The following is a 13,261-nucleotide window of genomic DNA, read 5'->3' as shown; positions in this document are numbered from 1 at the left end:
TTAAAATATGAATTGATTCACATGAAACATTTTCTTAAACATCATGTATATGATGGAGTTTAGATCGTCAAGCATCTAAAATTTTTAAAGTAAATATCAACGTGATAATAAAAGGACGGATGTTTGTCCACTCACAAAGTGCAACTCTACTTTATTTTTAAGGTTAGAATGTGATTTAGTGAGACATTATTTAAATTAAAATTTGATATTTATGTGTGTTCGCACGAGATTTCAAGAGAAATGTATTTCGTGGAACTTGAACTTTGTATTTGTATTAATTTTGTGGAAAGTGAGTACAATCTCTAATACACAGTATTTTGATGCTTTCAAAATAAACTATAAATTTTAAGCTAGTTAATGTTCTTGGATGATCAACCTTTGGGCTTGTTGATATGTGATCAGCCTTTGGGCTTGTTGATCTGTGATCGGCTTTTGGGTTTGTTAATCTGTGATCGGCTTTAGGCTTGCCTTTGGGCTTATTGATCTGTGATTGGTCTTTGGACCTGTTGATCTTCTTAGGTGATCGTCCTTCGGCCTTTGAGCTTGTTGGCTTGTTGATCTTCTTGGGGTGATCGGCCTTTGGGCTTGATGATTTTCTTAGGTGATCGGCCTTTGGGCTTGTTGATCTTTTTGGGTGATCGGCCTTTGGGCGTGATGATCTTCTTGGATTATCGACCTTTGGACTTGATGATCTTCTTGGATGATCGGTCTTTGGGTTTGATGATCTTCTTGGATGATCGGTCTTTGGGCTTGATGATCTTCTTAGATGATCAGCCTTTAGGCTTGTTGATCTTTTTGGATGATCGACTTTTAGGCTTTTTGATCTTTTTGGATGATCGGCCTTTAGGCTTATTGATATTTTTGGATGATCGGTCTTTGATCTTATCGGTCGGCCTTTGGGCGAAACTTGTTTTGTGGAGTTGAACTTAAGTTGGTGTTGATGTTGAAGTTGATTTGATGTGATGTGGTTTGATCTCTAGTACTTGATCCTCTGATTCTCTCTCAGCTGAATGTGTACGCTTGATTTGAGGCAGCGAAGAGCGTGATGATCGTGGAGTTGAAGTCTTGGAAGAATACTTGTATCTTTGAAGGACTTCAGTCTTTAAGGGTTTCTATCTTTTAAGAGTGTTTGTATCTTCAAATAACTTCAGTCTTCATTCAAAGGACTTCAGTCTTCAGAGTTGAAGACTGGTCTTCAGGCGTGGTCAGCTTCAGAAGTCAAGGAGTCTTCTGATTGTAAAAAATTTTCTATAAGCTCTTTGGAGTATAGAATATGCTGGAATTCATGGGCTTGGGCTTGATCGGTCCATAGGCTTGACTAATTGGATTTGGGCCTTATTTGACATTTTGGTCAAAATAAGCCTATTTATGGGCTAAATTGTACTTTTAGCCCAAATAATAATATCAAATTGGACCGAAGTAATTTTATTCAATCCAACGGTTACGAAGGAAACATGTGGCATCATCGGACTTCGCCAATTTATGCCTGCAACTTCAATTTGGGACAAATGTCAACTTCTAATTAGTCTGGACTTTAATTATTTGGAATTTCGTCATTAATTTAGTAAATGACGTGGCAATTTGCGATCGGTCCAAAATTTCTCATTCAACAATGTGTTAATTAAATGCTCATCTTCTAATTTGTATTATTTAAAATAATATAAATTTTGACAATGAATTTTAAATAAAATCGACTATATGCAATGAGTTATGTCTAGGTTGAGGTAAGGGAACACTTCTACCTAATAACTATTCATTAGTTGCATTTTGTTTAATTTCATTAACATTTTTTTTAATAAGTATTTTTAATAAAATAAATATTTACTTTTACAAATAAGATGTTTTCAATGAGTGTTGCAGGATGCTAATACCTTCCTACATTCAAATGCCTCCTAACCTAACTTTGGTTAGGTAGACCACGTTTTTTTCCTTTTAAAATAGGTGACCAATCACACCTATAATGATTGGTGGCGACTCCAAATCTTGGCCACTTCGTGTCACGATGACGTTGCGACAGTCGTGATTAAAGTCCGTTGATATTTGTGTGTTTGTATGTTTATTATATATATATATATATATAGACTATTGAATGTTTTCATATTCCTAACCAATATATGAAAGAAAAAGAACCTTCCTCTCGACGAAACAGCAATCACCAATTATTCATCTTAAATAATTTTATTATTTATTGCTTTTGAAAAGGGAACTCTAACGATGATTCCTTTCACTTTTTGTAAATTATTCTATTCCTAATGACATTTTATATTAAATATTTATAGGTTGTTAATTTGTTATAGTTTTAGATAATATTCAATATTGTTATTAAAATGTTTGATTAGGAAAATGACATGATTCTTTTTGCCACCAATATTTGGATGACAAAGGAGGTATTTTCATGTTTTTAAAAGGAGCAGACAATATCACTGTTTAAGGTAGGTTGGCGAGTGGGGATATGAGAATTTTTTTTCTCATAATTGATTTTCTAAAAAAAATTTAGACGGTGATTAAATTATTAGTTGCCTGATAAAAGGAATATTTGAACTAATTATACTTAAAAGGTTTAAAAATATAGATGTCTACTATCGATAAAATTAATATTTCTCAAAAAATTAATTTACATGTAATATGATATACATTAGTTATATTTTATTGCTTATTTTTTACTTTTCGTGAACTTTTCTATGATATAATTGAAATATTGATTCATTCTTTATGATAATGTCAAACTCATAAAAACGTGGAAATATCGACATGTCAATGAAATTTTATATCGTTACTAGTCCTACTTAGAATTAAAGATAATGAATGCATCTTGTATTCACCTTATGATAGATCAATTTAATTCTTATACCTTTTAATTTTCTAACATTTAATCAAAGAATTCTAGTTGATGACAATGTAGCTTCTATCATGAAAAACAAAATGTTATAATTTAATGAGAACTTTTATAAATGTAGACCGATAAACTAACAAAGGACGAACTTTATTCACGAACTTTAGAGATTAAATCAACCAAGATAGTGTAATTGGTTAAGATCTATGCCCTCCAAAATTTAGAGGTTTGAATTCTCCAACTAAGTCTTTGTATAATAAAATTTGAATTAAACTCCAGAGTTTTTAATTCCAACAAATCAACCCCGGTGAATTTACAACTCCAATATTCTTTACTCCATTCTAATCTCTGAACTATGAAGTTCTATAGACTAATTAATCTTTTAGGATTAGTTTTTAAAGTTTTTAAAAACATATTTTTTAATTAGTTATAAAAGGATAAATTCAAAAGGCCTTAAATCATTATTTCTAATAAATTTTAAGAATAAAACCGTTATTTATTTATTTATTTAAGTAAATTTTATATTCTTATGAACCTAAACATTCTAGGGCACATTCCTTTCCATTTCTTAACTCAATTTTTTACCGTAAAGTTTGGAGGGGTTATTTTAAGCCATCACAAAACGTAAAAAAACGGACTGGAAATATTTTAAATTAAACCTTGAAAAAAACAAAAGCAAAACAAAGAGAAACAGTTGTGAAATTTGAGAAACTTGTGTGGGTCCCACCTACAACGTTATTGTTCATTAAATATTATTATAATAATTATATATAACTTTTTTTTTAATATAAATAATTTTATTGAGACGTCGAATTGTCGGTGTGTTTCGTCAATTATATGATCGAATCGGATCGGATCCTCCAGCGGACCGCCCGGAGAAACTCTCTAAATTATTATTATTTTGTTAAATTATAACTTTTTTTTAATTAAATTATCATCGTTATTATTACTTTTTCAAAATAATTAAAATCATGATATTGATTTCAGTTACATCTTCAAACTTTAAAAGTTTTCATTTTAATTCTTCAAGTTTGAAGTTTTTTTATTTTCAAAACAACCGAATATTTTTACAATTAAACAATGTTTGCCCTATTGAAAAAGTAATAAATTGATGGTAATATGAAAAGTTGGTCCCATTTGATTATTGTTTTGTGTGGTTAACTTGTGTTCTACATCTGACACATAGGGTCCACTTCCAAATTTGCAATCAAATAACACAAACTAATTGACAAGTAAAATGTGCCCAATCCAATCGCGTCTCGGAATTATATCTATTGTTACCTTTACCGATACGATTATCATTATTGTTATTGTTCTAAATAAAAAATTATGAATTTTGACATCTTTACTGTTATCGTGACAAAATTCATAATTCTAAGTAAATGCGATAAAAAAACAATCCAATTACATTTAGATTCAGCTCATTACAATTGATCCATCAATGAAATTCCATTACGATTACACCAATTTTGATTACGATTTGGTAAATGTGACCAACAAATTCATGGACAAATTTTTTTCGTGTCTACTTATATTATATGTGTTGCTTAAGTGAACAAATATAAACACATACAATAGGTAAATTTGGAGGTTTATATTTGCAGGAAAAAAATCATAATCAAAATAATAGAAAGTTGAGAGCATAAGTTGAAGTAAGGAAGATGAAAACAAGTATGATTCACAAATGTGCCCTGAAAAAATTTATAATATTACGAGAGTACCATACTCTATTTGTTCGTACTATAAATATGTTTTCGTAAATATTAGTGAACCTCAAATTAATGTTAGTAGATCTCACACTATTTTTTAAAATATGCTAATGTGACACATAATAAATAAAGAGGATGGAGGGGTGTGACAAATTTTTCATAATTGGAAAACTTTCTTCAAATGTATACGTATATTTTATATATATATATATATATATATATATATATATATTTGTTTACATGAGCAAATACGAATTTCTTTTTCATCTATAAATCAATGGCAAAGTTTTCAAAGGAAACTAACTTTAAATTTCACGGCTTAAAATAGAACTTTTCAAAAATTTTGAAGTATAATTGGAATTTCTTTTAATGCTTAAGGAGTATTCTTATAATTTTATCTGATTAGAAATGTAGTATAATCCCCGGCAAGAGTGTTTTTTTTTTTTTTTTAAAAAAAAAAATAAATAATAAATATTTATAGAATAAATAGTTTTTTTTTTAATAAAAAAAAGGGCAAAATACAAACAAGGGAGGTTGTTAATGTTACCATACATAAAACCAAAAGCATTAATTTTATTCTATTTATTAAACTCAACAACTTTCTTACTTTATCATATAAAACCATCATGATTAACATAAGTTCTTTTACCTTTTTTTTTTTTAAAAAAAATAATAATATATCTAATAGCTTTTGACTCTACAAAAAACCATGTATACTAATAAAATTGGTTTAAATCATATTTGGTTGAAATTTTAAGTTTATATTATTTCCACCTTTCAATTATTAAAATACCAACCAACGTTTGAAATTTATTCTATTTTAATTTTAAATATTTAGTGTCTATTCTTTTTTTACGTGAGCCTTCAAAAAAACAATTATTTTTGTTCTCACTTTTAATTTGATTTTAACAAATTAATAATGTAGATTTGAGTATATGTACTATCATCATTAGTTCCAGCTAAATAAGTTAAAGATGAACATTGAGCAGAGTAGATTAAGGTGTAAAAATAATATAACAGAAATCAAAGTGATGATTTTTTAAAAATTCAACGACTAATTAAAATAAATATTTTGAATGTTTCATGAGCAAAATAAAATAAGTTAAACGTATAAGGACAAAAATAAGTGTTGTGTAAGTTTATGAGTGAAAATAGTTTAAACTTGAAGGTGAAAGGATTAAAATTAATATTGCAAATATATGATAAGGCTAAATACATATATTAGTCTTCAATCTTCAGTTTAATCCTTCTTATCACATATTTTTTAATTTCGTATATACTTTATCAATTGGTGATAGAATAAAAATTGATCGACGATAAACTTTTATGACATAATACATTGGTGGAAAATTATCATCTAAGAATTGAGAATTTTAATTTATCCTTCAAATTTCCAACAAACTAGTAGAAATTTGGATTTTTTTTCATTTATTAAATTTCCATTTTTCTCATCTAAATTTTCATCCATTCACTTATTATCATGCCAGGTAAGTTTACTGTAAGTTAATAGTAACATCCATCTATCATGAAGTAAGAAATTCAATTAGAAATTAAAAAAAAAAAAAAAGTTAAAATATTGTGTTTTTGTCCTTAAACTTTAAAATTTGTTTAATATTAATTCCGATGTTTTCAAATGTCCAATTTTAATTTTTGTAATTTCAATAAACCTTAAATTTAGCTCCTTAAAATTAATTTTGATCGAAATTAACTAAATAATAATTTTTTTATGCAAGAAATATAGCAGGTGAATATAATTTAAAATTTTATAGTGAAACTAAAAATAGTTAACAAAAAATGTTTGAAAAAAATCAACAACAAACAAGTAACATTGACTAAATTTAATATTTATTGAAAGTTCAAAGACTAAATTAAACATTTGAAAGTATTGTAATTGATATCGAACAAACTTCATAATATGGAACTAAAATATTATTTTAATCAAATATTAATGTTAAAAAAAATACTAATGGTTCGATAGGTAAGAAGTTTGAATCCTTGAATTAAAAAAAAAATAAAAAAAATTATTGTTTTTTAAAAAAGTAATTTGATGTAGGAAAAGAGGAGGTCAAAAGGTAATTATGAAAATGAGAAACTTTTGAAAATTGATGTAATGAGAACATTGGAATCAAAGAACAATCAATTAATCCAAAAAAGAAAACCAAACACTCATAGTTGAAAAGTTATTGTTATCTTCATTTGCAATAATGTGGTAAAAAAAAAAAAACTAAATTAAATGATATATGATTAAGCATTATGGTGGCCAAAAAAAAGAAAAAAAAATGGGGACTCTTTAAATAGACATATTGTCATCTAAATTTGGGCATTTGTAAAAGTGTATTCATGTGGCCCTTTGTAAATTTCAATATAGACAAAAAATTTAAAAACTTTGTTGCATATATAATTGAATTCAACCATCACAATGTTATGTCCATATTTAATAACTAGTTAGGTCAAGTCCTTTTCTTTTTCAAATTATTGCATTTCATACCTCTAAATATGTCCTACTTAATTTTACTTCTTTTATATTCGATTTTGTCGAAATCTAAAAAATTCAAAACGAAGATAAATGAGCATAATTTATATTATTATTAAGAGATAATTAAAAATACGGACAAAATATAAAGACGTTGCTTTTTTGGTTATTGAGTTTTGAAGAATATGTGTGTTTGATCTCCGAATTTAAATATACTTTTTTAGTCATCGATCTTTTAAGAATGTGTACATTTGATTTTTAGATTTTCAAAAAGTACATTTTTAGTTCTTCAAATAGGTTTTAAAGGTCCATACAATAATTATTTTATTATTATCTTAAATTAGTTTTTTTTAAAAATTATCTTTTCTATCTAAAATTATTTTTCTAACTAAAAGAAAAATCATATGATTATTTAAATTAATAAAAACGGATTACTTCAAGAACTTTTAAACATATTTTTAAAAATTCGAGAACTAAAAATGTGTGTTATGAAAAATTAGAGACCAAATATATTTATTCGGACTAAAAAAATATATATTTAAAATTTAGAGACTAAATATTCGTATTCTTTCAAATTGGATGACTAAAAAGATAATAGTTTAATTATATTGTTTTTATACACAAAAGTAAACTTTCATTCATATCATTAGGGATACCATAGATACCATTTTGATGTAATTTATCCTCTTGGGAATGGAGAAATAGAAAGAAATTGAATGTATCTATATTAAGATATTGCTAAATAATCTTCATATGATGATGAATTGTTTTAAGGGTTTAGAGTAATTAACCTATCAAATACACTAAATTAGGTAACCATGCAAATTGCATACTAAACAATAATTAAATAAATAAAAGAAAAACAAAAACAAATCATTAATGTAGAAAGAAAACAGCCTGGACATTCACATTCCCCAATTAATCAAAATTAATTAATTGATAGAATCATAATCATCCCAACTCTAATTATTTGTTAAAGAAAAATATTATTATTAATAGAGAGTTAGTCAGCAATATCATTCATGGCCCCTACGTTAGAACCAATGTTACAAAGATTAACTCTCTAAGATATGATTATTATCGTTTCCTTACACTAAAATCAACATATTTGGAAGAAAATGAAATATATTTATTTATCAAAATACTATCGACATGGCCTCCATTCCAAAATATTAGAAGTTTAATTTGCTATCCCACACTTATTATACTAAAAAAAAGAGACATATTTATTTGCTTGACATTACTATAAATATCAGTTTAAATCCCAAAACGCTACATCTACTCATAAATTTCAATCTCTATAATGCATGTAATAAATATTATTATTTTTCTTCAAAACAAAAATAAATATTATTTTTCAATGGGTAGTTGTACATCAATTTATAGTTTAGGCATATAAATAAAAATTCGGGTTTGATTTATATCATATAATCTCATTTTTATCACCTTTTAAAATTTTAATGTCCGTTTACACATACAAATGTTTTTGACATAAAAGTTTAGGAACGAAAAAAACACATACTTGAAAGTTTTAAAGATCAGAATTTAGAGTCTAAATTAATTTCTTTTCACAAATTTTATGGGTCAAAATGGGAAATAAAAATCAGAGTAATTGTTTTAAATTTCAAATTTGCTGAAAATGTTTTCAAATATAACAAAATATCACTGTCTATTAGTGATAAACAATATAGACACTGATAAATTAAATATCTATCAGCGTTCCATCACTGCTACACAGTGATATTTTACTATGTATTTGTGATAAATATATTAATTTTCCTCCATTTAAAAACCATCATAAATTATAAAACTCATCTAAATAATAAATGACTTAAGTTGTAATGATCACTTATTTCAATTTAATATCATTTTCTTGAGTCTAGATATGAAAAAAATCAATATACATAACAAAAACAACAAAACTGGATAGAAAAATAGATAGAACATAAAAGAAGACAAAATTTAAAAAATGAAAAATGCAGATACGTTTGTGAATTTTGACAAGCAAGAGAGTGACCGCTGGGTTTCGGATACACAAAAAAGCATGGAATGCTTATAACCCTACCTTAGGGCTTTCCTTCTCTCTCTCTCTCTCCCTCTTTGAATTTTTATTACCAAAAAAAAAAAAAAATGAAGAAAATAAAGGGGAAATCTGATCATCTTCTCAGCCACAGCCAAAGCACAGCCTGTGTAACTCTGTGAAATTCCTCTTACCCAATTGAAAAAGCAAGAGACAGCACACAATTTCCAGCTTCCCCAACTCATACTCTAACCTTTTCTCTTTCTTTCACTCCCTTCTTTTCAATCCCTTTAACCTAAGTTCCCACCAATGCCTTCCAAACCTTACTGGCTTTCCATTTTTCTGTAATCACAGTCCCCCATTTTGCAGAACCTCAACTGGGTTTTGCTCTAACAATCTCAAAATGCAAACCCATATGGGAACTCGTTTCCTCTCTTTGTTGTTGGTGGGATTCTGCCTTCTACTTCCCACTGTTAAACCAGATCTTGCTTCTGATAGAACAGCTCTTTTGGCCCTTCGTTCTGCTGTGGGTGGCCGAACTCTTATGCTCTGGAATGTGACTGATCAGAACACCTGTTCTTGGCCTGGGATTCAATGCGAGGACAATCGTGTCACTGTTCTTCGTCTCCCCGGAGCGGCGCTTTTCGGTCCATTACCGAATGGGATTTTTGGGAACTTGACTCACCTTCGTACTCTCAGCCTTCGGCTCAATGCCCTTTCCGGTCAGCTCCCTTCAGATCTCTCTGCCTGCATTAATCTTCGCAACCTCTATTTGCAAGGTAATGAGTTTTCAGGCCTTGTCCCTGATTTCTTGTTTCAGCTTCATGACCTTGTTCGTCTTAATTTGGCTTCCAATAACTTTTCTGGGGAGATCTCTTCCGGGTTCAACAATTTGACCCGTCTCAAGACTCTGTTCCTTGAGAAAAATCATCTCTCTGGGTCTATCCCGGACTTGAAGATCCCTCTGGATCAGTTCAATGTTTCTAACAATCAGTTAAATGGGTCGGTTCCTAAGGAATTGCAATCGTTTTCTTCGAGTTCCTTTTTGGGTAATTCTCTCTGCGGCCATCCTCTTGAGGCTTGCTCTGGTGATCTTGTTGTGCCGACAGGGGAGGTTGGGAGCAATGGCGGCTCTGGACATAAGAAAAAGCTGTCAGGGGGAGCCATTGCTGGTATTGTCATTGGATCTGTACTGGGTTTTGTGTTGATACTTGTAATCTTAATGCTTTTGTGCCGAAAGAAGAGTGCTAAGAAAACGAGTTCAGTTGATGTAGCCACATTGAAGCATCCTGAAGTGGAAGTTCAAGGCGGTAAGTCAGCTGAGGAGATTGAAAATGGGGGTTATAATAATGGTTATACTGTGCCAGCCACTGTTGCTGCTGCTTCTGCTGCAACAGTCGTGGCCGGGACTGGAAAGGGGGAAGTGAATGCCAATGGTACTGGGACTAAGAAATTGGTGTTTTTTGGTAATGCTGCAAGGGTTTTTGATTTGGAGGATCTTTTGAGAGCTTCAGCTGAAGTGTTGGGGAAAGGAACCTTTGGGACTGCTTACAAAGCTGTTTTGGAAGTGGGTTCTGTGGTGGCTGTGAAGAGGTTGAAGGATGTTACAATAACAGAGAGGGAATTCAGAGAGAAGATCGAAGCTGTTGGATCTATGGATCATGAAAATTTGGTCCCTCTAAGGGCTTACTATTTCAGTAGGGATGAGAAGCTTCTTGTCTATGATTACATGGCCATGGGAAGCTTATCTGCTCTTTTACATGGTAAGTTGTTTCAATTGCTTGTTGCGTATTCGATTGATTGGTTGTACATTTTGATTGTAATTGCCTTTACTTTCTCTAGTTCGATTTTGGTTGCTTGGTTGTTGTACATTTCGATTATCATTGCCTTCACATGCTTTATTGTACCACTTGTTCCTAATTGCTTGTTCATTTCCTCTTTGACATGTCTCACTTTTTCAATCTTCTGTTTTACTTTTTCTTGCCGTTGCTCTCTCTTTGTTCAGTTGTATCTTGCAAAAACTTTTAAAGTTTGATTGACTTGGGATTGGAATTAAATTATGTGTTACCACTATTTCTATGTTCACTGTTACTTCTTCATATATCAAAGGTGGTAGTTAAATGAGAGGACTTGAGTTTAGTCTTTGCATTTTTAGTTCCCTTCTAGTTCTATCTCCCCTTTCTTTCAGATAAATAATATGATGTTTTAGTATCTCAATTGATCAGCATTTCTACATTCAGAAAAGAAAAAAAATTAAATGTTTAAAATAAAGAGGATTAGTTGGAGAACTACAATCTTTTAAAGAAGCTTTATCTTTACCCTTTCTGTTGTGCTTACTTTTGACTACAGGAAACAAAGGAGCTGGTAGGACTCCATTGAATTGGGAAATCAGGTCTGGAATTGCCCTTGGAGCTGCTCGTGGCATTGAATATCTGCATTCTCAAGGCCCTAATGTTTCCCATGGAAACATAAAATCTTCCAATATTCTTCTAACAAAATCTTATGATGCTCGAGTCTCCGATTTCGGTTTAGCACATCTTGTTGGACCACCTTCCAGCCCCAACAGAGTTGCTGGTTACCGTGCACCAGAGGTCACTGATCCTCGTAAAGTACCCCATAAGGCCGATGTCTATAGCTTTGGCGTATTGCTTTTGGAGCTTTTGACAGGTAAGGCTCCTACTCACTCCCTTTTGAACGAGGAAGGAGTTGATCTACCCAGATGGGTGCAGTCAGTTGTTAGGGAGGAGTGGACTTCCGAAGTTTTCGACCTTGAGCTTCTTAGGTACCAAAACGTTGAGGAGGAGATGGTTCAACTATTGCAGCTTGCAGTCGATTGTGCAGCTCAGTATCCTGATAAGCGTCCCACAATGTCCGAAGTCACAAAGCGTATAGAAGAGCTTCGCCAATCCAGCCTTCACGAAGCTGTGAATCCACAATCCGACGCTGCTCAAGATTCAGACGACATGTCTTCTAGGTGAGTTTGGTGGTTTATAGGGAAAAATTTATCTCCATTTGTTGCAATTTCTCAATTTACCTGTCATCATATCTTTCATTTGAAGCCAAGAAAAAGAAAAAAAAAAGGATTCGCCATCAATTTGAATTCCCTAATCTCTTGTTATTGTACTAATTTTTTTCCCTTTTTGTTTCACTCTGTTCAGTCAATACTTGGGGGTGGATGATAAATTGCCATAGCTTCTTGTATTTTGTTGTTGTTGGGTTGGGTGGGTGATGTAATTAATTACTGCCTTTGCCTTTACTTTTGGCTTTTGGCTTTTGCTTTTTGCTTCTGATGCAACTTTTGATCTGTTCAAATTGAGATGTTCTTCTTTTTTAGTTTCTATGATGAGCTTTGTTGTGATGTCCATTCATAAGACTTCCCTTCACAAATCTCTTTTTTCTCTTTAAAAATAAAGTTAAAAAAAGATTTTGATACCCATTTCTGTGCAGTTGGTTGAAATAAATAAATACACACCCACTACTTATTGAGCCAACTTTTATCATGCATCATTATTGTGTAATTGGGCAAAATTTGTCTGTTTGGGCCATGCATTATTGATGAAGACATTAAATTTAATGTCCCAACTGTGTTGTCTTCCTAATTACTACATAGGCAGATTATTATTGTACAGCTCCTTGTCCATGTCAGACAATTTTCCTACATTATAAAGATTACAACCAGTCAAGAAAATCCTGTCTAATCTTTTTTTAGGTCAAATCTGATTTCTGCAGAAATTTAAAAACTCGCAATAATTTATGGGTCAACCTTACATGAATTGTGGTGATATTTTAGTCTCTGTTTTTACATGACTGGTGTTGATTTACGTAGAATTGGGTTGTATCCACGACTGATCTAATCTTTATTAGAATTGGGTTGTTTTTACATGACTGGTGTTGATTTTATTATCTAATCTCTAATTCATGAAAAATATTTTTTTTTAGGAAAATCACATTTTATTTTTAATAACCTCTACTTCTCTTCAAATAAAGGATTTTTTAAATAAATATATATAAAAGATGGTTAGAAATCCTTTATTTTTCCAATCCAACCGCTCCACTAATTCCTTATTTGAAGTAAGGTATCATATCAATCTGATAAGTGAGATTTCGAGTAAGTGTTTAGGATTGAACTACCTCTTATGGGTGTATAATATACTCCTGTGTAGCTATATATATATATATATAATTTATTCTTTAATGCCTAATTTAAATAATAGTAAAAAAAAATT

The 13,261-nt window shown here is 30.4% G+C and overlaps 1 protein-coding gene across 1 annotated transcript; it reads left to right on the top strand.

Annotated features, from left to right (window-relative positions):
- Positions 1 to 8,972: 8,972 nt before the first annotated feature.
- On the top strand, positions 8,973 to 12,373 carry LOC120083002 (putative inactive receptor kinase At1g48480). Its single transcript, XM_039038461.2, has 2 exons — positions 8,973 to 10,798; positions 11,385 to 12,373. Exons 1-2 carry the CDS (start codon positions 9,439 to 9,441, stop codon positions 12,011 to 12,013), a joined length of 1,989 nt encoding a protein of 662 aa, XP_038894389.1. The 5' UTR covers positions 8,973 to 9,438; the 3' UTR covers positions 12,014 to 12,373.
- Positions 12,374 to 13,261: the final 888 nt, after the last annotated feature.

Source organism: Benincasa hispida, chromosome 8 (genome assembly GCF_027475165.1).
Source record: "Benincasa hispida cultivar pf3 chromosome 8, pf3_genome.v1.1, whole genome shotgun sequence".
Lineage (NCBI taxonomy): Eukaryota > Viridiplantae > Streptophyta > Magnoliopsida > Cucurbitales > Cucurbitaceae > Benincasa > Benincasa hispida.
Note: the sequence above shows the minus strand (reverse complement) of the source record. Positions and strands in the feature narration are given on the sequence as shown.